The sequence below is a fragment of the Neopsephotus bourkii genome, unplaced genomic scaffold, assembly GCF_033783945.1.
Source record: "Neopsephotus bourkii isolate Nb327-2 ecotype Australia unplaced genomic scaffold, CSIRO-AGI_Nbou_v1 NB_1767, whole genome shotgun sequence".
NCBI classification, from domain to species: Eukaryota; Metazoa; Chordata; class Aves; order Psittaciformes; family Psittacidae; genus Neopsephotus; species Neopsephotus bourkii.
This window is the reverse complement of record NW_026902241.1, coordinates 11,212,337-11,237,589: the sequence shown is the minus strand read 5'-3', so window position 1 is coordinate 11,237,589 and position 25,253 is coordinate 11,212,337. Positions and strand designations below refer to the sequence as shown.

General features: G+C 41.8%; 1 protein-coding gene across 2 annotated transcripts in view; it reads right to left on the bottom strand.

Moving 5' to 3' along the window:
• PGBD5 (piggyBac transposable element derived 5) overlaps positions 1-25,253 on the bottom strand; it is a 64,324-nt gene that overhangs the window by 34,050 nt on the left and 5,021 nt on the right. For both annotated transcript variants that reach the window (XM_061378779.1, XM_061378780.1), the window contains exon 2: positions 238-665. In XM_061378779.1, coding sequence (XP_061234763.1) covers positions 238-665 — 428 coding nt within the window. The remainder of the gene's footprint in view (positions 1-237; positions 666-25,253) is intronic.

The window sequence follows — 25,253 nt, the reverse complement described above, 5'->3', positions numbered from 1 at the left end:
CAAAGCAAACGGCCCCAGCTCGGAGTGCATCATTCTTACCGAAACATGCCAGGTACCTGAGTACTCGCATAGGACAGTGCTGCTTTTTCTCATGTTTCATGGAGGCACTACAGCATGGCTTCACACTGTTGAAGCCTCACCTCTTTCTTCGGGTAGGCGAGCTCTGAACTTTCAGTCTTAGCAAGACAACCTAAAGCACGTAGGTTAGATATTCCTTGCCAATGGGTTAACTCTCACCTGGGCTTGCGAAGGTCTAAAAGCAGAGTCAAAGCCACGCTGCAGAGAGTCCAGAAAAGGCTGGATTTTGTAGAGGCCATGCGTTGTCTGGCTTGAACGGAAGGCCACGATGTGGAAGTACTTCAGGATCTTCTCAAACCGTGTTTGTGTCATGATAAGTGCAATGCTCTTGTTGCTGTAGAAGCCGCTGCTCCAGATGCTGAGAACAGACTCACAGTGGTGGATGCTGGTTGATATCATGTAGCCTAAGAAGGCTTTCATTTCCGTCAAGGTGACATCAATCCAGGCATCGTCGCTACCGAACCTCTCCTGGTACTTCTTGGCATACATGTTGGTTTGGACTACCATATTCTTTAGTACATTGTCAGGGACAAAGAGCTGAAAAAAGTCCATGGCACTGGCTGTTAGGGGCATTTTTCGGGTTGGACCTAGGACAAAAGCAAGCAGGGAAAGTAAGCTTACTCCTGATCATCACCAGCATCATGTCTAACATCAGCAATTTAAAGCAAGATTATAGAATCATATAATAGGGTTGGAAAGGACCTTAAGTTCCAACCCCCCTGCCATGGGCAGGGACACCTCACACTAAACCATATCATCCAAGGCTTCATCCAACCTGGCCTTGAACACCACCGGGGATGGAGCATTCACAACTTCCCTTGGCAACCCATTCCAGTGCCTCCCCACCCTTACAGTAAAGAAATTCTTCCTTATATCCAATCTAAAACTTTCCTAAAGCAGCTAAACAAGGCCAAAGTGATGGCATGTCAGCTAACTCCTTCGAAAGTGTACCCACCGGCTGACAGATGCCATCAGGAAATTCTTCCCCCCCCCGTCTTCCTCCTAAATGATAGAAATACCACACACTGAACAGTTTGTTCCTCTGCTCACTCTGTAGCACGCAGGTCTGTGAGGTAGCATGCATTTAATTTTACCACTTACACACCATCTGTACACTCAGCTGCTGTTCTGGCCTTTTGGGGGGATAGTTTTTTATTTGTACATATGCATGTCAGAACACTGCCTTCCTCAAAACAGCCCAGAAGAAAGGTGTCTGAGCCCTCCAGACAGAGATTACTGTCCCCATCCCAGCTGACATGATTCCTGGGCACTAGAACCTGATCCCACATTTTCTTTTGCACCTCTAATTCCTGACCGGTTCATTGTCATTAATCCTGTGACTTTCAGTCTGCTTCTCTTCACTCACAGAACCATGCAGATCACGCCTGTGTGCTTCTGAGTTCTTTGTGTCTGCACTCTGACATCCCCAAGAGAGCACCGTCCCAGAACAAGTCAAAGACATCATGTAGCTCATGTCACTGTCCCACATCACAGGGAATAATTTTAGCACTACAATGCATGCACTGGTCCTCTTCCTCCCATAACATAACAAACCTTGCAGTCCTGTGCTGTCATTACTCTAGCTTTTCACTGACCTTGCACCTTCTCTGCCAGTTTCAACTCTTCCATGGGAAAGGGGGTGTGAGACATATCCTCTGTTCTCCCACAGAAGCAGTGAAAATTAATATACCTGAGAAGGGCAGCATGGACAGGGCAGTGCTAAACAGTAATTCTACATCCATGTGCAAAAGATAGTGTCATGATTATAACCCCAAACGAGAAGTTGGATTCAAAACCCACTGTGCCTTCAGCCTTGGGACTGTCTGAAAAACACTCTTCCTGATCAAATGCAGGCAAGCACACAGCTTCTCACTTAAGCTCTTCTGCCTAAGAAGAGTGAAACTTCCTTGTACTATGTGGCTGCCAAGATCTCAGTATCAGCTCTCCCACCTGAATCAGAGCATGAGATTTGCCATTCTACAACCTGGTTCTGCAAAAATCCACTACTGTGTTGGGCAGGTCACATTCCCCAGGACCCCTGTAGCTCAGTTCACATCCTTACTTGCAGCAGCAACTATAGCATACAGAAATTTTGCATGAAACTACAATAATACTGTGGTTGGACTTGCTTTCAAACCTTAATGTTTGGGTGAGCCCTGGTGAACTCAACTATTAGAAGGAAAGCAAAAATAGCACCAAGATATTGAGACAGTGAACCTTCAGACTGCAAAGAATGACAAAAAAGCAAACAGTTCAGTGGGGAAAGAAACATATATTTAAAGGTTACTTCCTAATTTTAACTTGAAAGATAAAGAGACTGAGAGTGAAACAGTTCAATTGAAAGCACACTGATCTATATGACAAGACCAGAGTAGAGATCACAAATCATTTTCTGGTAAGGACAGAGCAGAAAATGTCATCTTAAATGAGAAAACAATTTCATTATTAAGTGAAAACTATGGGGCTAGAATAGATATCATTACTTAAACTTAACTGCTATTGTAATAATAAAGCATCTTAACAAAGAGTTCCCTTCTTTTGATCAGATTTATATTCTGCTAGCACCCACCAGACTGTTATAAAATGCTCTATGAATGATCCTGTATGAATATGTTACAGTACATCATCTCCTTCTTCCCTATAACATAAGTTTTGACATTCGACAGTAGAGACAGCTTTCTCATAACACACAGCACAGACTGTATTCCTAGTTATACATGAAGTCTTGAGCAGATGTTTAATTCAAATCCAGTGCCCAGGCAACCTTCCAGGTAGAGTGTAAAGGTAGTACTCAAATTCTTGCCTTTAGAAGCAGAAGCTGGGAGTAGGGATAAGATTTTAAACCTTGCCTACAGCAAACAAGATGCATTCATAAAGCATTAAGACTTACAAAACGAAATATGTTGGTTTGGAGACGGGCGGATATGGACAATAGATATGTGCTGGACTCCATCTTTAGGAAGTCAAGAGCAGTCAGAGGCACAAAAAGGAACCTTTGATGCAATTCAATTTGCAGTAGCTGCACAAGTTTACCTTGAAAAGTGATTATGGAAAACTGTCAGGTATACTGGATAGGACAATAGTCCTGCTCCAGCTACACAGAATCCCCTTATCTCCTCTCCTTCCTGAAATAAATGTAAGATTTGTATCCCATCGACCATGCAGAACCCACACAGCTCTAAAAAAGTGAGCTGAATCACTTTCTGACTCAAACATCAACTTAATTGTTGACTAAATATAATTCTGAAAGCCCCTGTATAATCTCAATGTCTTAAAAACCAGCCTCAATTGGCAAAGTGAGCACAACTGATTCATAATTTACTAAGGCACAATAAAACAAGAGTGACACTGAATTTCTGTAGGAAGAGAACTAATTTTTGCATGAATTGGGTTTTGCATAATGACTAGCTTAAAATAAATTACTTAAATATAACTAAGTATACAGATATATCCCATATATAGAGACAACTGCATAAGAAACTTGAAATAGTGAATTTGTACTTTTTAAGGACTTTAAGTCCTTAAAATGGCACTTACTCAGAAAACACTGATACGCAAAGGGTTCATTGTTCCATACATGGGCTGCTTACCTGTCAAAGCTTTATTCAGTCAAATAGAATAGTGGCTTTGCCTAGTCTTCTGCTGAATACAACTATGAGTGCACGTAAAATTCATATGTTTCTCTCTCCTCTGCTCTAAAGCGTGTGCATGGAGAATATATTTACTTATATAGGGAGTTTTCTTTTATTACTTTAAAAATCAATTAGCCTCCCAACGTAAGGTATAGCATCAGAGCACAAAAGCGCTCTTGGAGTTTCCAAACATGTAGCTAGAGCCAGGGTTCTGTGCATACCCAGGCAAGGACAGAGCTCTGCTGAATGCCTGGGCAGCACACAAAGCAGCACTAACACATTGAACTTGGTTTAAGTGACCTTGCAGAACATGGAAAACACATAAACTTCCTCGATTATGATAAAACAGGCACACACAAATGCTGCTTCCTTCTCACCAGCAAAAAACTTACACAGGTACCCAGCAGCAATCACTACTGCTACTAGATCCTGTTTTGACCAGGTTGGTTCCATTTTTTGGTTTGCACTCAGAAGGAACATCTCCCCAAGTGCCACAGCTATTTAAACTGTAATAATAGACTCAAAATAAATGAAGAAGCTAAGCAGGGAAAGCCATTTGTGTTTCCATACTGGAGACAGGATTGTGGAACGGAGGCTGGCACCTCGCCCTCAGACTGAGCGCATTGCAGAGCCCATTTTGGCTCAACTCAGCTCAGCAAACTGCAGCAGCCTTGCTGGGTCCAATGCCTAGTGAGAGAGCAGGCTGCACATTCAATGTCTCAGCAAACATCCACATTGCAGAAAAAAACAGAAAGATTAAGAAAAAATTCACATGAAACTTCCCTGTGACCATCCTTCAACCAGCCCCTGCATGTCCTCCTAAAGTCTCTGGTCTTCTTTCTTGGATGTGTTCCCATCAGTCACATTCTTCCCCCTGCTCCAATCCTACCACTCTTTCTAGCCTTCCTTACTGAACAGCACATTAGGAAAAAGCTAAGAACTCCAAGTGAATAAACTGCTTTTTCCCTACTTAACTGATTCTGCAGGACTAAGTAATTTGAGCACATTTTCAGTAAGTTAATTTATCCTTTTCCATTTCTCCTGTTCTGATTACCAAGCCATTTCTTAGTAGCTCAGAGTTTACAGACTCAGAATAAAGATGGAAAGTTTCAAAACCTACTGTAATCTTGGTGTTTCCAACATAACATACAAATCTTAAGGAGGTCAGAAGCATTGTCATTTGGGCAGGATAAATCAGATGTGTAAGAACAAAATGCAGTGGAAGGAATTCCTCCTTTGGCTCTGCTGTGCAAAAGACTTAGTGCTCTCATTCAAAGTGTAACCAAGGTTTGTGACATAAAATATCCTGTTATGTTGGTAGGCCCAGTATTACCATATGTATGCCAATCCAAAGTGCATGGTTTGGAAGCAAACCTTTTACAAAGCTAAACAATGGTTGATTTTGAAATTCATTTAACTTCATCAGCAATTGGGCAGAACCCAGTATTCCTGAATCAGGCACAGGAATGGTAGAAGCATCAGTTTAAGGATTCAGAAGTCATTTTATTGTCCTCTTTGTACAATCTGTAGTCACGCATGAGGATACCACATTTATGTGTGTTATATACTGACACCCAAGAAAAATCTATCCAGAACCTGTTGGGTTTTTGGCAATTGGGAATTATTTTCTACTTTGACATATGACACAGCTGTCAAAGACCAGGGTCTGAAAAACCAATTAATTCCTTCTTCCAAAATCCAAGCAATTGAAGACTGGTTTATATTCCTGAGAAGTTAACCTTTCTGACAGGTATGATTTTGGGGTCTTATTTAGAGAACATAAAAAAATGCTAATGGAAGATTTTTGTCAGAAAATACACAGTCATCAAAAAAATCATGATGGAGAGTGTCAACTGACGAAAAATGACAGGAAGTTCAATTCATTTTTCATCTTTCTCAATGAATAGAGACCAACACAAACAGCTCAAAAAATAGCAACAAAATCAAAACCCAATGTTTTAATATTTCCCAAGTGAGATTTTTCAGAATTCTGTTTCACACCAAGTTCTCTCACATAAGCTTTAGAAGCACTGGAGCTTATCTGGCTTGCCAAAAAATCAGCTCTATTTGTAATGACCTGGAAGAAATGTACATCACACTATTCTCAAACCATAGCCAGTTTGATGGCCTTATGACAAGCCTTGACAGCTTGAATCAAGTGCACATAATAGTTCTCTTCTGTGTTTTATTCCGGTTTGTTTCAGATACTATTCTCCTGTAAGAACTAGCAAGCAAATACCCAAGTCTTTAATGTAGGATATTATAGAATCATAGAATCACAGAATAGTTAGGGTTGGAAAGGACCTTAAGTTCCAACCCCCCTGCCATGGGCAGGGACACCTCACACTAAACCATGACACCCAAGACTACATCCAGTCTGGCCTTGAACACTGACAGGGATGGCGCATTTACCATTTCTTTGGGCAACCTGTTCCAGTGCCTCACCACCCTCACAGTAACGAACTTCTTCCTTTTATCCAATCTAAACTTCCCCTGTTGAAGTTTTAACCCATTACCCCTTGTCCTAACACTACAGTCCCTCATGAAGAGTCCATCCCCAGCATCCCTATATGCCCCCTTCAGACACTGAAAGGCTGCTCTGAGGTCTCCACGCAGCCTTCTCTTCTCCAGGCTGAACAGCCCCAACTTTCTCAGCCTATCTTCATACGGGAGGTGCTCCAGTCCCCTGATCATCCTTGTGGCCCTCCTCTGGACTTGTTCCAACAGATCCTTGTCCTTTTTATGCTGAGGACCCCAGAACTGCACACAATACTCCAGGTGAGGCCTCACAAGAGCAGAGTAGAGGGGCAGGATCACCTCCTTCGACCTGCTGGTCACGCTCCTTTTGATGCAGCCCAGGATATGGTTGGCTTTCTGCTGCAAGCGCACACTGCTGGCTCATGTTAAGTTTCTCATCAAATTCTCATCATGTTACGTTGCATATGTTTTGTTAATCTTCATTAAAAACAGCAAAGCTTTAGGGACAAGTCTCATTTGTTAAGTCAAAGGTACCAGCTGTGGTTCTGACCAATATTTCAGGCAACTAGATGTTTGCATTTCTTATTTTGGTAGATGAATCTTATCTTCCTTTTGGTCACATTCCCCCAGAAGTTTACTTTGCACCCTTGCCTGGGCACTCAGCAGCACACACTCTTGCTCTGCAGTTGGTTTCATTGAAGTTTATTCCAAGCTGTTTAGCAAAGTGTGATTTGACTGCACTTTTCCACTCTCTATAAGTAAACCTTTGACAATGCCTCCAACATCTGCACATAATAACTGTAGTCACAAAAATTGTTGCAGACAGCTTCCATGAAATGGCACTTTTTCTTCCCTCACCAGCATTAAAAAGGATTATTCTACTCACAGCCTCAACAATAGTGATCCACACATTGCAGTCTGACTTCTATCCACAGAGAGAATTAAGAACTGGGTCCAAAAGCAATTCAAGGACAAATGGAAAAAGACTGAAAACCAGCACACACTTTCTCTGTGTTGACTCTGGTCAAAGGAACCCCTGGTCTCTACACCAGACAGTGATGAGTTATGACAAGTTCAATAAAGAACTTATTTAGTAAACTAAACAGTAAAATTTAAACTAAATGGTAAAATTTAGCACAGTGTTTAGTAAACTAAGGAACTTCCTGCAATTCAGCTGTTTTCCCTGCTGTGTACTGGATCCAGATACTCATCTAACTTTCTTCAGCATTACAGTAAAACCTTTGTGAGACAAGTCTAGCATGCCCACCTGCCATAGGTCAGGGACAAGTAGCGTACCTGTTCCTACACAACACAAGACAGCCTTCCCACTCAATGCAACAGCAGCCTCCAAGGGCCCTGGGTGATAGCCAAAGCACCCCTGTCATTCCTCCTGCCTCATGCACCAGGCTGGCAGTTCGGCCTGGAAAAGGTGAAGAACTTCAGCAGGACACCAAGACTGGAATGCCAGGAGTAGAGAATTCTGGCTATCACTCACCAGGTTACCATATAGGGCAACAGTGTAAGAAAAGTTACATTTCTGGACATTTTCAGGGGATGAAACAGGCAGATTTTACACCATTCTCATTAACCAACTGCATGCTGTACCACCAGTAGCACTGGTCTGAGAATGAGAATGTGACAGATGTTGTGCCAGTCTTCCAAGGAAGTGTGGTTTGTTGTAGCTTAAAGCTACAGTCAAAACCCATTGAAGAGATTATTTCCTTGTGTCTCCCATCATGTTTAAAAGCTACAAAGTCTTCAAGCTGTGGCAAGTGAAGGAGAAAAACCAAAAACCCCACTGCAGGTAAGGCTGACACCTTTCATTATACACTTCCTTCATTGCTATGGTGAGATCTTGCAGCCTATCAATCACCATTATCAACATCCATCAGAACCTTCCCAAACACAAGGTCTTACAGTCAAAATAATTTTGAAAATCCAAACACCTTAAAGCAGCAGAGTCAATGCTGAAACTGTACCATGTCAGCTTACATAATGCTTTGCACATTATTCATTTGACTGTGGGAATGAACATGCTTGTCCCTCATCAGGGGAACTCCTGCTGCAGGAGTTCATCGCACTTGCTTCTGCCACTGCAGTTTTCTATTAACGTTCTACTATGCCCAGTCATCAAAGCTAACTGTCTGCTGCTGGCCATCCAGCTGACACCGAGTGTATCTAGCAGGTTAGACACAATCGTCAACATGCCAGCTTCATATGTCATTTTCATGCACAGTTCTGCTGTCCTCAGCATAAAAAGGACATGGAACTGTTGGAACAAGTCCAGAGGAGGGCCACAAGGATGATCAGGGGACTGGAGCACCTCCCGTATGAAGATAGGCTGAGAAAGTTGGGGCTGTTGAGTCTGGAGAAGAGAAGGCTGCATGGAGACCTCATAGCAGCCTTCCAGTATCTGAAGGGGGCTCATAGGGATGCTGGGGAGGGACTCTTCATTAGGGACTGTAGTGATAGGACAAGGGGTAACAGGTTAAAACTTAAACAGAGGAAGTTTAGATTGGATATAAGGAAGAAGTTCGTTACTGTGAGGGTCGTGAGGCACTGGAATGGGCTGCCCAAGGAAGGTGTGAATGCTCCATCCCTGGTGGTGTTCAAGGCCAGACTGGACGTAGTCTTGGGTGGCATGGTTTAGTGTGAGGTGTCCCTGCCCATGGCAGGGGGGTTGGAACTAGATGATCATAAGGTCCTTTCCAACCCTAACTATTCTATGATTCTATATATCATCTGTAATACAGTTCTGCATAGGAGAAGTTACATATCTGTCTGCAGGCACAGCTGTGCACATTAATGAAATAAATCTACAAAGCAGCCTGGATAGTTTCATGTCAGTGCAACTTCCATTCCAGCAGGGTGACCTTTGTAACTAAATCCCAGAGGGCTGCTTTGGGATGGCCCCATGGGGAGATATGCTCTGCACTGGAAACTTGCAGATGCGATCCACCATCACATCTTTCTCTCCCAGGCTCCTGATCTGTTCTAGCGCACACTATTCATGAACACAATTATCTGCATGCAATTTACTTGTTTCCAGCAATTTAAAATAAATATTGTTCTGTATAAGTATTAGCAATATTTGATGTCAGGACCCTGCTCCCTTCCAGCCCAAATCATTCTATGATTCTATGGTTTTGTGTCTGAAGAAGGGAAAACAGCCTAGTATATTTCCCAGGCAAATCATCAGGACATCTAATTTGTCTTTTGGAAATAAAAGTCAATATGCAAGTGACCCAACTAATGAGATCCTGAAAGCCTCCACATCAACTCCTTCATTTACATGCAGCACACACACATATGCCATTGAAAACTGAACCTCTTACTCTTGAGCAAGTCTCTGAGGAAATGGTTTTCTGCTTTGTTCAAAATTAATTTTTTTAAATAATCAAAAGAAAGAATATATTAATTGGAAATCCAGACAGTTCAGTAAAGCATTACAGACAACCTTTTCATGCCAGAACATTCATTTCAGTACAGAACCTCCTAACGATTCATCTCCATCCCACATGAGCTAACATGTAGCTACAGTAGTGGTCTCTGCAACTGCTTCCCAACAGCTACAGCCTCTTCCTGGAGAACACAGAGAACAGTTGTTAGGGTAAGCACATAGTCACCAAAGTCCCCATTCAGTGTTACTTTCCATGAACAGAACTAAGCACCTACTGCTGCATCCACTTAGGAGAGGACGATAAGCAGGGTGCTCTTGCTGCAGCCCAGCTAGAAGAGCTCAAAACCCAGAATCTACTCAAGGAGGCTGGTGCCAGGAGCTCCATGGGAGGTTTCTGCAAGAAAGCATGCACATGGATTTCCAGGTGAGCTTCAGAACTGCCCAGTAAAAAAAGGTTTCTCTGCTGCCATCACCCCAGACTAAGAGGCAAAGGTCATCTCATCATTTTACAGATCATAATAATCAACACTTCAGTCACTGGCACCATCACTTGAGGGCTACACCACCTTTATCAGAGAAGATTGTAACACATCTGCATTTTCACAGCTGCTTTTAAACTTACCATTTACTCACTTTATATTTTCCACGTTATTCTCCAACACCCTCAAAAACCTTGGGACAAGCAGTTACAAGCCACATGTTCCTCACTGGTGCATTAGGCTTAGGGGCTGACGAAAGCCCACATACTTTCTTAGGACACCTAAGATGCAAGCAGAGGTCATGTATTTGCAGTCCATGCTAGGGCCAGGGCTCCTTTACACATGCACAGTATCGCTCTGTGCACTGGTTTTTTTTTGCTCTTTTTCTCCTGCCCTTGTTGTTAGAGTGCCTTTTTCCATCCTTGCTCTGCCTGCCCTTAGAAATGACCAGCACCACAGGCTGTCTGAACTCAAAATAGCCCCTATGGCTGGAAAGCTCAATAAATTCTTTATACTGTGAATATCAACATCCCTAATCCTCTTACCACATGCAGGATACATGATGCACTCCATGGCACTCCAACTGCTTAGACTTCCTAACAACTCCTACAAACCCACAACTTCCCACTTTTAAGAAAACAGAGCATTTCATCAACAATTAAGTGTAAAAACTAAAACAGTCATCTGTGCAAAAAGGTGGATTTATTACTTGTGCTGCCTGTATTAACTCCAGGGTGATGCGGATGTGTTTACAAACCACTGTACCCCCAGGGAAGGCAGACAGGGAGTTGTATGCGCAGAGCAAGCCAGAAACACAACTCAGAGCTAAACAGTGCACAGAGTGTAATCCTCAGCAACACAGAACCACTACTGCAACCTCTGCCCAACTACTTGTCCAGCCAAACGTAATTGCTCAGCACCCCCCATGGCCTGCACCATGCTGCACAGCTGCTGGGGTGCGAGAGGAACAGGTAACAGGCCATGGAAATAGGTTTGCAAACAGGAGCATCATGTGTCTTCTCCCACAGCCTTTCAGGAGAGATGCTTTGTCCATCTCCTCAAACATACCCTTAGTATGCTGTACTCTGAGATCAGGCAAGGATCACTAGACAGGCACTGCTGACTGGTAGCTATCCATCACACCACTACTAAGCTTGCAGATCATCTTCCCCATGCTTCTTGCAGGCTGCCAACATATGAACCAATAAAAGCTGAAAGACCTTGTAGGATTTAATCACTGTAAGAACATACCTCAGCTTATAAAAGGAGAACGTAGCTTGTATTTCTCATTTTGGACCTAGCAGCAGAGATTTTCAAACAACTACACAGTGGGATCACATAAAAAAGGTAAAATTAAACATGGTTGTTGGTGATAAAATCTGGGTCATATTAAGTAGTGGAGTGGAAGACAAAGACAATAGATATTTCTGCTATACAAAAACCAGGCCTGAGCATCAGTTCCTTGAGTCTGCAGGTATAAGTATATAGAATGCACCTGCAAGGTAAACTTAAACTAGTGACATGGGAACAACCACTGCAAAGCATGTCCTTCCGTTTGCAAAGCGCCGAGCACTTCACATTAAGGATTGCTACAGAGGCTTCTGGGCATTGTGACAATAGAAAAAATAGCCTCCCATTCTGTAACCACAGACTGGGACATTTATAGCTTGAGACCTCACTGACTGAAGCTTCACATTACCTAGCTATATTCTTCCTCTTACAGAAGTGCACAGACTTCACAGTAGGGTTCAGAACAGATCTTTTTATTATTACACCAGAGTTAAATCTTCCATGATTTGGAAAACCTGTCTGGACTAAAAGCCTGTCCCTGATTAGAGGCCATAGGGAGAGTCAATAGAATGCTTAAAGTAATGTTTTACTAACATAGTAATAAAGAAGTTTGAGTGTTTTTTCTCTGTAAACCCTAGACCTATCCTGCATGCTCTTACCTACTTACAGACTGATTTTCTTAGAAGGGAAAGGTGCAAATTACTGTTTTCACATCAGGCTGGTTTATAATTTCATGATATGATGATAGAGTATATTTAGTCCATAAAGTAACTGGGAAAGTTCCCATTTAAATAAGGGCTGTGAATTTTGATTGCTGCTCAAAGACAGAAATGGTGCTTCCCTTCCAAACTGGCTGCCCACCAAGCCAGAGCAAGTATTTCCTGAGTGCAGGAACTGGGAGTCAGCTTTCCTGAATATTTTACTCTGTGACTGATAACGCTCTGCTATCTTAGGTTAATCATATCATCTGTGCTTCTGGCTTATCCATGTCTCAGGCTGGCACTGGAACCTATGTCCTGTTTCCCTTTGCTGCATCCTACACATTCCCAGACTTCCCTGCCTCCTTGCTGTTATCTGACCCTGACATACCCTAAGCTCCACCGCTCGCCACCCTTCTTCCTGCAGTTTTGAGACACTGCCACACCGCAGAGGTTAGTGTTCTCTTGGCATTTCACTGAAGCGATGAGATGAGGCTTATGTTAGTATGAATTCTTCAAGTCTACAACTGCTGTTTCTAAGGATACGTGTCTGGAGACAAGGATTAGCTGCCAGATAAAACGAGTGTTCAGCTGGGTCAGTGTTGGTTAGGAGTGTTTCCAACTGTATGTTATTCAGTTGATAGTCACAGAATAAAGATCTGCACCTGTATCTGGCCACACTGTGGCTGCTTAAAAAAGAATTGTATGTCCCAACCCACTCTGGCTCCTGTTCCACTTCATCTCCCTTGCTCCCAAGCACTGGCAGATGTGAATTAACACTGTGCTGAGATCTACAGTCATACTTTCATACACTATTTTTCCATTAAACCCTTTCTGGCAAGGAACACCTAATTAGCAAGGGAGCACAGATCAAATGCCATAACTACTGGTGAAGGAGGTAAGCCACTGGAGACTTTTCTTCTTAAAGCCATCGTAATGTTAACTGAAAATGTTCCAAGTTGTCCATGCCCCTTTTCCTACAACCCACAGTTATGAGCATGCCACGCATAAACCTTCAATCGTTCTCAACATAATGGAAGAAGCATTCAAAATCTTCAAAGAATGGATCCAAATTCTGTGGGCTTCAAAACAAAACACCAAAAAAGATGACGTGCATATTTCTGCAAGTGAGCAAAGACAGAAATGAACTCTTCTGTATAGCCCAGCCAGCCCACCAAAATCAATTTATTTTCATAGCAGATGCGAAACAACTCACATAGAACTGCTGTTGCAAATCCCTTTCTTACGCTGGCCAATCCCTGCAAGGAAGTGGCCAACATCTGCGTGGAGCATATTGGTGTTTACCCAGCACCACACCATCTTCTAAAAGGGAAACTATTCTCTAGATGCCTCACAGCCTCCACTTAAATAACAAATCACTGAGGGTTACTTAGGCAGGTCAACGCTCTCACATGGCAAAGCTTCTTCCGTGTATTGCTCCTGACATACAAACACCTCTGCATCTTTACCACTGAGTTGTCTAGAAAGCTGGGACTTCCCTTCCTGCCCTCACTGAGACACTGCCTCAGTCAATGTTCATTCATCAGAAACCCCAGTGTCTGCTCTCTAGGAGAGATCAGCCTATGCTGCTTGCTCCAGCCAGGGTAACAGCATCACAGTGCCAGCATCAAGAACACCCATCTGTTTCCAAGCCTGCTTCTGTTTTCTGATTTTTTTATTTTTTTTTTTAAAGTGCTCTTTGAAAGCAGAATCCCCCAGGAAAAAAGAGTATCCAGGAACCTCAAGTTTTGATTGCGAAGTTGCTCCCCACTCTCTGGGCTCTGTGTGCAGGAATAGCAAGGCAAATACAGAACAAGAATATGTATCTCCATAGGGAGTCTCTTGCTTCCTAAGCCTTCCAGACTTAACTGCTAATGCTGGTTTTGTATTAGATTTTGCTCTTTTGCTCTTTTGCATTGCCCTTCCACTTCCTCAGCCACCTGTTGCTGTGTTCACAAAGGTCTCTCATTTAAGCAACACTTCTCTCCATTCATTTTTTATTTATGTTGACCACCTCATAAAATAAAATTAAGCAAACCTCATTCAATGCCATCAGCTTTTTCCATCATCTCTGATATAGCTCCTTTCCCCCTCACTAAGTGTGAATAGGTAGCATCCTCCCTTGCACATCAAGAATTGATTACATTCCTTCCTTAGAGCCAGATTCTACGAGGTCCTAAGTGCTATAACCCCCACTGTTGTTTTAGTACGGAAACAAAAAAAAAGAAAAAAAAGGAAAAAAAAAAAGAAAAAACCCACCTTCAAATTATTAGCAAGGCTGAGCCTGGAATTTCCGTAACCTTGTGTGATCAAAACCTGAAACCTGCTAGGCAAACTAGAGTGTTATTTATTTGGGGAGGAGAGAGAAGACAGAAAGCAGGTGAACATACTGCTTTTCATCACAGCTAAATCTGGGTCTGGCTGTGCTCCTGTCAGAGAGCATGCAGCCACTTTACAGAAATCCCCTTTTTGGGTCTGGACTGAAATAATCTGGCAAATGTGGACACAAATGGCCACAGTTCTGCTTGCCCATATGCAAACTTAATATAAAGATCCTTTCATAGGCCCTAGCACAATGGTTTCCAGGTGGGGCGCCAGGGATTGCACAAGACAATCTGCTGGAGGAAAATCTCATACTGTTAACAGATATAAAATTAATAAATAGCATTTATTTAATTTTTCTCATCCTTTATTTCTTCATGTATGTTTTGTAATTTACATAATATACTAGCACAGTGCTGCATGTACATAACTTATAAATACAAATACATAGGTTGGGGGTACCTGCTCAAAAAAATTCTACTTGATAGGGGTGCATGATCAAGCATGTTAGGAGAACACTGCCCTTGAGTGTTGAGGACGGAAACAGCTGAGCAGACACAGTTCACCCTCACTTTGGCAGAGCACTGAGTTTGCATCCAAATCCTTTCAGCTTCAGCTGATCTACCTGTACTGGTGTATATACCTATACCGGTATAAAACCAGTGTAACAAGATTGCTTGAAAAGGAGTCATTTCCCCTCGTTCCCTCAGAAAAAAATGCTCTTGTAAGAACAAGGGAGTGGCGGTATCAGTGGTACTTTTGGATTGGTATAATAGTTTTCATCTTGCTCTACTGTGTGCTTATATCATTAAAGTAGCACCACATGTGCTTACACACTTCTCTGGATTCAAAGGATAATGTACTATATTAACATCCTTTAACACTCACTTTTGAGTTTTAATTTGCATAACTCTCAAATCAAAAGGATGTTTCACAGCATTGTGTTTTTCTCTAGTGGAAGGAAGTTTCCCTGAGCACAGACTCATGGTACAGTCAGCCATGCAAATTATTAATCCTATAAGCAAGACTGAGGCTGCAATATGCGTACTGGTAGGAAGGGAGGGAAGTATCTTTTTACTATAAAAATGCTCTGTAGTCTATCCTGCAGCCCTGCTGTCTGCCCTTCAGGGCCTTGCAACTACCACTCAGTAGATTCTGGTTGCTCTTCTCAAACACTGGCAAGCTAATTGAAAGTGATGAACATGGGTTGTTCCTTTTGATCATGAGTCTTCATGCTAGTTTCTACCACTTACAACAGCAGTAACTTTGGTATCAGATCTGAGTATATAAAACTGTTCATTAAAACACAATTAAATGCTATGTTTAGGGAGAAATCCAGTCACACAGTCACCATGTAACAATGTCTTACAGTCAAAGCAAACAGCTTGTGCTTTCAATAAACATCAAAAGGGATCTCTTTAGATTGGGAGGTAACTGACAACAATAATTTATTCTAGGGTTTCTTAGGCTCCAGTCCAGCAGAATGCTTTTGAGGCTGATACTTAGCCTTGAGCTAAGTTATCAAATTATTCTTACGCACCACTGCAGTGCTACACCACAGCCTATGTTTCTGAAAGTGAGATTATGCATGTTTCTTATCATGCATAAGAAACATGCATAAGGGTTGCTCCAAGCAAATGACACGGAGGTGTATTAGAATGTCAAGTGATGCACTCTGAAAACAAAATCCAGGAATAACTACAAATGAATGAGGAGTGAGAAATACAATACAGAGTCCTTGAAGACACAACAGAAGAGGTGCTTAAAGACTCTGCTTAGGAAAAAAAACTAAGTTTTTTAACTTGAGTTTGCAATCTTGCTTACAAGCAAGACAAAGCAACTTACATCAGCTGTCTGAAGCAGTGGTCACAGAAAGCAAAACTTAAAATATACCTGTGTGTCTCCTTTCTTTAGGAAGCATTCAAGCTCCACCCGTACGCAGAACAGCCAGTTCAGCAAGTCTCAAAGAAGAAAAGGAAAGCAACAGACACACCAAAACTGCTTAAAGATCACATTTTGTTTTCTTTATAGATCTTATCACTTGGGTTCGGCCACATTCTCCTGCCTCTAGAACCAGTGTCTGAGTAGTAAGGGGTTCCAGGGAGAGAGCCTCCCTGGAGTGAGGGAAGAGCCAGACACATATGACCTACCTCTCCCTGGCAATATTGATGAGGGAGTATAAGTGATAATCCTTTAATGCTTGCCACAAAGAATGGGGCCCATTAGCCAAAAGAATTGTGCATTAGCCTGTAAACTTCCACTAGTCTCTTCTGCTAGGCAGTAGGAGCACAGATGCATTTACACCTCAGTCCCAATAAAATGCTTACTCAAAACTCCATGCCAGGGCAGCACTGACAGCCCAGAAGTGCAACCTCCATCTAAACATAATGAAGAAGGTGGTTGATTAATCAGGGGCCAACTAAACCCATAAATAAGCACTATTCCTATTAGATCCAAACCTCAGATTTTGTTGAGCTGCATTCCTTCCAGCTTTTTCAAGATAAGTTTGATGTTGTGGTGGGTGTGACAGTTGTTCACATATTGCATCTCCCACACAAGCAGATCTGGAACATCAGCTGTAGCGGGTGTGGGTGAACAGCATAGTCAGGGGCATCTGGCCATCACTCTGGTATGTTAGAAGTACCAGCTGTCATCTTTATGTGACACTATGAATGCAAAAACAGGCAGAGTCTGGTTTCACATGGCCTTGCCTCTCAATATCAACTAGCTTTGGTGGCAGGAGATGCTGCTAAAGCCTACAGGCTCTTCTCACTACAAACGTGCAGTCTAGTAAGGACTGAACTCAAACAAGCAGTCTTTCAGCAAGGGCAATTCAAAAGGCTGTCACCCCCATCAGCTATTTTTCTGTAAGGTAGGTGAGAACTCAGTACCTGCAGACCTTTACCTTCTTACCTTCTCCTCCCACAGGAATGGATCTGTGCACAAAGGGCAGAGCAAAACTGCAAAAAGCCTGGCTTACTAAGCAGCAAAATTTGAACAATGAGCCCCTGCCCCAGCCTACCCGCACATTTAACAGGAAAATGAAGACATGCTGCCCAGCAGAACCCAAAAGAATAAAAAAAGAGGAAGCTTCATAATGATGACTAAGGACATAATGTTAAAATGTGAGGTATCAGTAGGATCTATATTAAGATGTAAGAGAAACGTTCATTTTTGTGACAGCAAAGGATTCTAGGAGGCAGAATACAATTAGAGAAACTAAATGCTGTAGCAGAGAAGACGAGGTTAGGAAAAGGTTACAGTGTAGATTAAAAGGATTCAATAGAAGCTAAAAGCTTGAAAAAGTTTTGAACAGCTTTTGTTATACTTGTTTCTCACTCATTTTCTGATTAAAATATTGTGCTGAAGCATTTTCCCTTTAGCTGTCCATTTCAGCTTAAAAAAGAAAGAATCCCACCTCCCTTTTATCTTAGGAAGAAAGCTGATGTTAGAACAATTGGTAGTGCACTGCTCAATGTCAAGCCGCTCCAGGTCAATACTTAGACCCCTTTCGAGTCAACCTTTCAGCAAAAGACCTGAAGAAAAGGCACAGTTTGTATATTAACACTTCACTCACCCAACTGCTGTATCTGCCCATAAAATGCCATCAAATTTTTGTTTCAGCATACAACACAAATGGCTGCTTTTAGAAAGAAACTAATGCTTAGTTTCTTTCCATTGATTCAGGGAGTGACAGCCCACAGCCAGGAAGAAAAAAAAAAGAGTTAAAACCTGGTATGATATCAACAACATTAACAGTGTCAAGGCCATTTCACATTCCTACAAAAATTTCGTATTTGGTACCCACTTTGACAGTACCAATTCAAAAATATCCATCGCTGACTATTTTACACCCACCATCTGTCCCAGAAAGCAAGTAGGTGCTTGCACTATAATTTGGACTTAACAGAACTCAAGGGTATCTATCCCAGTTTAGTGGGATTGTAGGATTAGGTACTTCTGGCTATATCCTCATCCCTTAGCTTTGTGTTAACCTAACACAAAACTGTGCCTTGTACAGAAAAATCCAAAATGCTCTATAACATAAAATGAGGATGAAGGGAAAGAAGGAAAAAGTGAAGCCAGTGCAGTTTTCAGGGGAAAGAGCTTCATGATAACCTAGGTGTGCTTCAGCTGTCAGGGCAAGGATTTTGTTTTCACTTTCAAGGCCACAAATGAGGTTCATAAGAGAATACATTTCATGAGTCTGAGGTCAGGACACCACAAGCTGCAATACCTGTGGCAGAGACAAAGACATTAAGAAAAAAAAAATAAAGATCAACTCTTGCAGTTTAGTATATATTTTTGTTTCTAATCCTCAAATACTAGGAGCCCCACAACAACCTAAGTGAATCCAAGTTCAAGGTAATACATCAAGCTGAGAAAATAAAGACTTTCAAAGAGAAATAAGAGGCCTGGTGACTTTAAACTTGTTACTGTGATCTCAGTACTCCTCAGAGACTGAACAGATTCTGGAGGAAAGATCAACCAAGGACATCAAGACAAATGCAGAGCATCTGTATCATAGGTCACCTTAGAATCATTTTTAGCAAGTAAGCTTCTAAGATATTACTTACAGGACAGTTGAATTTATCTGTTCTGTTTCTAGCTAGGTACTTGTTAATAGGCATCAACAGGGATGAGTAACAGTATTACTGTCTTCTCTTTACCCACATCTTTGAGAGAGGAGTTGGCTGATGAAGGCAGGTGACTATGGGAAAGAGATAGCTTCATTTTTCACTAGAACATGCAACTACAACTGGTTATATGATTAAGACACTAACAGGCAATGCTGAACTGACCGTCCTGATAGATAGTAGCTGGATTTGTTGGCCAAAATAAACATTACAGACCAATAATGACAGTTTTTTCTCTAATTATCTGCTCAAATCAGAAACAGTCTTATTCTGCAGAGAAGTGACGCACTGGTGACTCTTGACCAGTGATTCTCTAGACAGCATTAGGTAGGTTTTCAGTTATCTTCTGTGGAGATAGTGACATATTAGTACCTTTGATCAAGGAACTGTAAGACCTCATTTGGAACCTGGTGCAGTTTGCCAACAAAGAGTTGATCCAAAACTGGGAAAGACAGAATTACTATTAGAAGAAGCAGGGGTGTATTCTTTCAAAGGAAGATTGTGAAGAAACCTGTCACTTTCTAGTATTTAGCCTAGGAAGAAGAATCTCAAATCTACTTCAGTATCAGGAAAAGACCAAAGTGCCAATTTTGCAATGCTCACAAGAAAGTGAAGAAACAGCCTTCTGATACCCAGTCCATAAATTGGAGAAACATGGAGTAGACATTCTGCTGTCCTTTCTTGTACCTTGGTACATGGCCATCAGTTATTGCAGGCATCTGGCCTGTTCCAGATGTGTGCTAAGTCTTCCTTCATATATCCACCCTCATTATCTACAGAGATTTGTTTTGTGATTGGATTCAGCTGCAAGGGGGCTCCTCCTACCTCAAAGGGAGACATGGGCAAACGCAAGTACAAACCTAGGCACTACTGGGTGCCTTCAAAATGTAGCAATGGGCCACTATCCTCATTCAGCACACATACTGAGCATCAATCTGCTACAACAGGTTAGCACCACTTGTTCTTATGTTTTCAGTGACACACCTCATGTCTTTCACAGTACTGCACTGTCTGCCTGAGGGTTTCTATCATGTCTGATTTAATTATCCATCAAGTCAATTTATATCTGTTATTCCTTATATTCAGTTCTCAGAGCATACAAGGCAGATAATTCCCTTTCCTATAGTACGCCTTACTTATCTACATGACTTAAAAACAATACTGAAAGATGTCTGGTTAGTAGATTTTCTGCTTCTCAGCCTTTTCACATTTGACTTATTTGCTTCTCACATGGATTGGTGACCCAGACTCTCTCTCCTAAATGGCAAGCCAGTCTCATCGCCAAGTCTTGTACTCTCTGTTTAAATATCTGGGGAGGATGTTTGCCTTTTCACAACAACATGAGACTGAGTCACAATTGTCTGCTGTTCAGCTTCAACCTCCAGTTCCTTTTCCACCTAAACAACTCTTCCACTTCCCCTTTATTTTCCACTTCTGCTGTTAGTCACTGCTGTCTTCACACTAGGCATTTCTCTCTCGCACCATGCTGTCCATCCTCCCCCCTGGCTATTTCAGGCTGTCAGTAACCTTGCAAATTCTCAGCCTGTCCTCCAGTGTACATACAGTCACTCCCAACGTCATGTTATCTAAAAGTTTATGAACAAATTCAGTAAATGCACCTCCATTCAGGAAGGTGGTTTCAATTCTCATTAAATTTTATATATATATATATATATATATATATATATATATATATAAAATTCACCCATCAGAACATTTATCTTGTGCTAGATCATCATGCACCGCATTTTAGGACATCCTGAGCCAGACCTTATCAAAATCCAGTGGAGACAGACAGACATTTGTAGTAACGACAGCTTCACTGAGAACACCTGACAGGGACTAGATGGTGTTTATTGTCAGATATTTCTACATCTACTTGCTTCTCCCACCTATGTATTTTAATATCCACAAACTTTGTTGCAACAGATGTAGCATAATTCAAGGAACAACATCAAATTCAGAGCTAGTAATGCAGAGATGGTCCCCTGCCTCACAAATTTGCCTCCAAAAACAAGGAAAGCATAGAAAACAAGGAGGCAAGTCTGATGGGGAACACTGACTGTGGTGGGCCAGGCTGCAGCCTGTGCTGCTCTGCCCAGCCACAGGCACACATCCTGACATGACCTCAGCCCATCTCCAGGGAGGTAGCCTATACCAGGGGCTGCCTGATCACCCTTGGCTGCAACTGTACTGGCTGGGGCAGTAGGACAAGCCGTGGTCTGATGGACCCCGTGGGCAGCCACCACGCCCCATGGGGCAGAGACAGGGGATGGATGTAGAGATTTGAGAAGCTGGTTTATACCATCTCTGAAGTCAGTTTAAGTGTGAGTCATTACCCAGTAGTACAGAAGCAAATGAAAAAAGGCCTTTCAGGCAGGGGTCATTCCTTATTTATCAAGTATAACCCTGTCAAGTGGAAAGAACAGGATGTCATTTACTCCAAAACCCACCACATTTTCCCCAGTGAGAGAGGTTCGTGATATGCTTAAAGGTGCCTCCTTTCTTTACCATTAAAGGAAAGGATTCAGACTATTTGCAGCAATGTTAGCACCATGAAAATAGCTACAGATCACTCAAATGCAGTCAATGTCTTAGTGTTCAACTTCTTTTAATCTCAAAGCCAGTGACAAAGGGGAGTTAGCACAGATCAAGTGTAAGTATTCAGAAGCTGTATTTTACTTCATCTCAAACCAACCAACTACATAACAGGACAAGTCTGTAAGTAAGGAATAACTACGATGACAAAGAAATGAGGAAAAATCTTCAATTTACAGAGGTCTTATTTAGTGATGCCATTCAGGAATACAGTCCAGCGAGCTGGAAGCCCTTTGAAAGGCTACATAAATTTATATCCACATATGTATTTGTATCTATAATACAACAGATCCAGCATGACAGATGTAAGAGCATCTTGTATTTTTGAAGATCACCTCGGGAATCCATCACCTCAAAGGTGGTTCATTTTCTCCAGACCACTGCAGCAAGAGAAGGTCTATGAACCACCACCCTGCCACCTCTTGCCTTGCAGTCCAGTTCTAGTTCCACTGTTATCCCTGCACTGGGGCAGAATAAGTAAGACTAGATTCCCATCCTAAATGCCATAACCTGCATGCATAAGTGCATACATGTATGAGCTTCAATGCATATAACCTCTTCAAAGTAATTTTTCTGTGCATGAATTGACAAGATTACCATTGCCCGAGCCGTGTATCAGCAGGGTGCATCCATCAGCAGACAGCACTGTGACATCAATGGGAATAGCCGCACGCCCACAGCTACACACCAACCCTGGTCTGCTCACCTACAAGTGCTACCCCACCGGGAAGTTAGCCAGCATCTACCTTTCAAAAAAAGCACAAATGACTGTATGCACTGGAGTCAGACTTTCCACAACTGTGGATTTCGTAAGCAACTTTAAAAAAGAAAGATATTCTCATTTTTTTGCTTCAATTTAATCATTCATACACACCCACCTCTCTGCCATATGCAATCAGAAATGAATCACAGTTATAACAGCAGCTGCTTTAAGTCTTTTTTCTGCTTTTTTTTCTTCACTAGAAATAACATTTCCATTTGTGCCCACTGATGGGCTCGCTGTATCTCTTATCTCAGCCCAGTAATCCTCCTGTCCAAAACACAGCTAATTCCACCCATCCACCCAGGCACACACAGTATTCTTTGCTTCTGTGTCTCCTGCATACCCTTCTCTGGCATGATTTTTTGCATCCTTACAGTGTGCCTGATTGACCACACTTCAAAGTTTGCCCAGTCTTCAACTGCAGTTACAGCTTTGTATAGTTTGCTGAATAGAATTTGCTTGGGTTTGTTCTTTGTCCTTAATGGCAAATACAGCTTGTCAGTACAGGTCATGAGAACCCTTCATGCTGTCCGAGCAAGCAGGATCAAAAACATGTTTTCTATCATGTATCCTTAATACCAGTTCTCTTCACAGAAAAACAGGAGATAATCCAGGAGTAATTTATAGATACAGAATAAGCTAAGGAGCCTCCCAAGCCTATCTCCCTGCAGTCCCACAGTCAAGGAGCTCTTAATTTTTAAAAGACCCACTCAGTTATGTCTGTTCATTTTCAAATAGCACTAGTGACTGATTAACATCCTGTTCTTTAAGGAATATGAAGTGGGAGCCTCAATAAGCTCCTAGAAAGGACGCTTTGCCACAAGGAAGCAAGATGTCAGATGTTAGTATCCTCATGCATTTGTCTCAGCCATGCATTCTTAAATCCATCTGCTCTGTTTTCTAATAACATGCCCAATTTTTGGCAGTATTCAGAAGGATGAGGTACTTTCAGGATTATATCCCACTAACCTTTAGGTAAAATGTGTAGCTGTATCCATTATTACTTCCCTTTGAGACACACCTTGTATTTCCAAGCTGCTAAATCCATCTACTCCAAAATTTTGGAAGCTTGAGCATGGGAAGGAAACAAAACACCTACATGAACAAGCACACCTAAGAGAAATTTCCAACTTCTTTTTAAGTCTATGGCATCTAGGACAGCTTCCTGGGACCTAGCAGTCTATACAGAATTAGCAAGTTAACCCCACTATTAGCATTCTCACTACTCGGCAGAGAGGCTTATTTTCTTTCCAGGTTGACTTAAGTATGCAGACAAGGAAATTGTTTGCTATGCTGTTTCTGTAATGGTCACAAAAGGACATGAGTAGCTGTAGGAACTACTTTACTTATTTTAAATGACCTTTTCAATAGATGTAAGGGGAAAAGACTCATTTTATGCAGCAACAGATATAGGAGTAAATATGCTTTTTTCCTCTGTAAAAGACTAGACAGTGTCTACAGAGAAGACCTTGATCTGCAGTGTTTATAGACTTTCATGTCACAAGTGTTGACCAAAACTGGTTCTCTGTATAAAAACAGAGAACAACCTTCCCCCATGTAGTGAAGTTGTCAACACTAGGTTATTCCCCAAATGCATATTTAATAGCATAGATATGAGCAAAAGAAGGAAGGGAATGCAAATAGCCAAGTTGCACTAAATTTTAGAATCAGTAAGGCTGTCATGTCACACACTTGATTCACTTCAGTGATGACAGAAGCAGGAAAATGTGCTCTAAACCCAGTGAAACCACCTGAAAAGCACATTTAGCTTTTGTAAGGCGTATAAGATATTAAGCCTTTGCATAATTCATTTATTTAGCAAAACTTCAAGCCTTAAAATCCTATAAAGACTCTGCAAAGTAGTAATGTACACCTTTGTGACATGTATTTATAGTATCTTCTTGGAAGCGTTGTGATGCTGTCACTGTAAGTAATTTCTACTTAGAATGCAAGAATAGATTATGTAGATACACTTTTTTTCCCAGTATTTTCTGTGGTTATGCAAGTAAAAAGCAGCTACAGTCTCTGATTACATAAATAAGCAAAAGCAAGTCACATCAGTGGCACTTCATCCACTGATCACAGTCAGAGAATTTGGCCCAGATATTTCTGAAGCAGAATCTGCCATAAGCAACTAAGTAGCTTTTATAGCTTTTCCTCCACCTCCAGAATATTTTAAATATTGACCTCAATCTAATAGGACTAAAGCCTTCAGATTCCATTGACCCAAGATCATCAGCACTCTCAGATGGTGATATGTATATGCCCTCCTTTATGGCCCAGCCTGACCCAAGAGCTCTGCCTCCAGGCTCCTTGCTGCTGGAATGCCACCTTCCCATCCACCTGTCCATACTCTTGGGGAGAACATGCACACTGGTCCACGAAGACTTGCCACAACTCTCTGACCAGTTACAGTTATAGCCATGCAGGTAACAGCTAGAAGTTTTCCCTCCCTTTACCTGTACCACTTTCTTCTCCTTTGATTCTTTAACTGAATTGTTTACCTCTAGTAAAAGTACTCAAACACAGGTCAAATTAACTCCATGCCATATCAATATACATTGTACCGCAGGATTCACTGGTGACTAACTTGGAGGAACTAAATTCATTTTCCTTATTTAACATTCATAAAATAACAACAGCTGAAAAATACAATCAAGAGTGATGTCTTATCAGCTGACATGCAAACAGACATTTGTGATTAAACACAAAAAACCTTTCTACTGTGATGGTAGTCACAACCTAGCATTTAAAGGTGTGCCTTGCTTCCCTGACTTTAGCTGGAACACGCAGGTTGATTTCATCTGTCAGACTGCATACCCTCACTTGTGCAGAAGACCATCTCTCCTGTGGCAGCCATGACAGAATAAATGCCTGT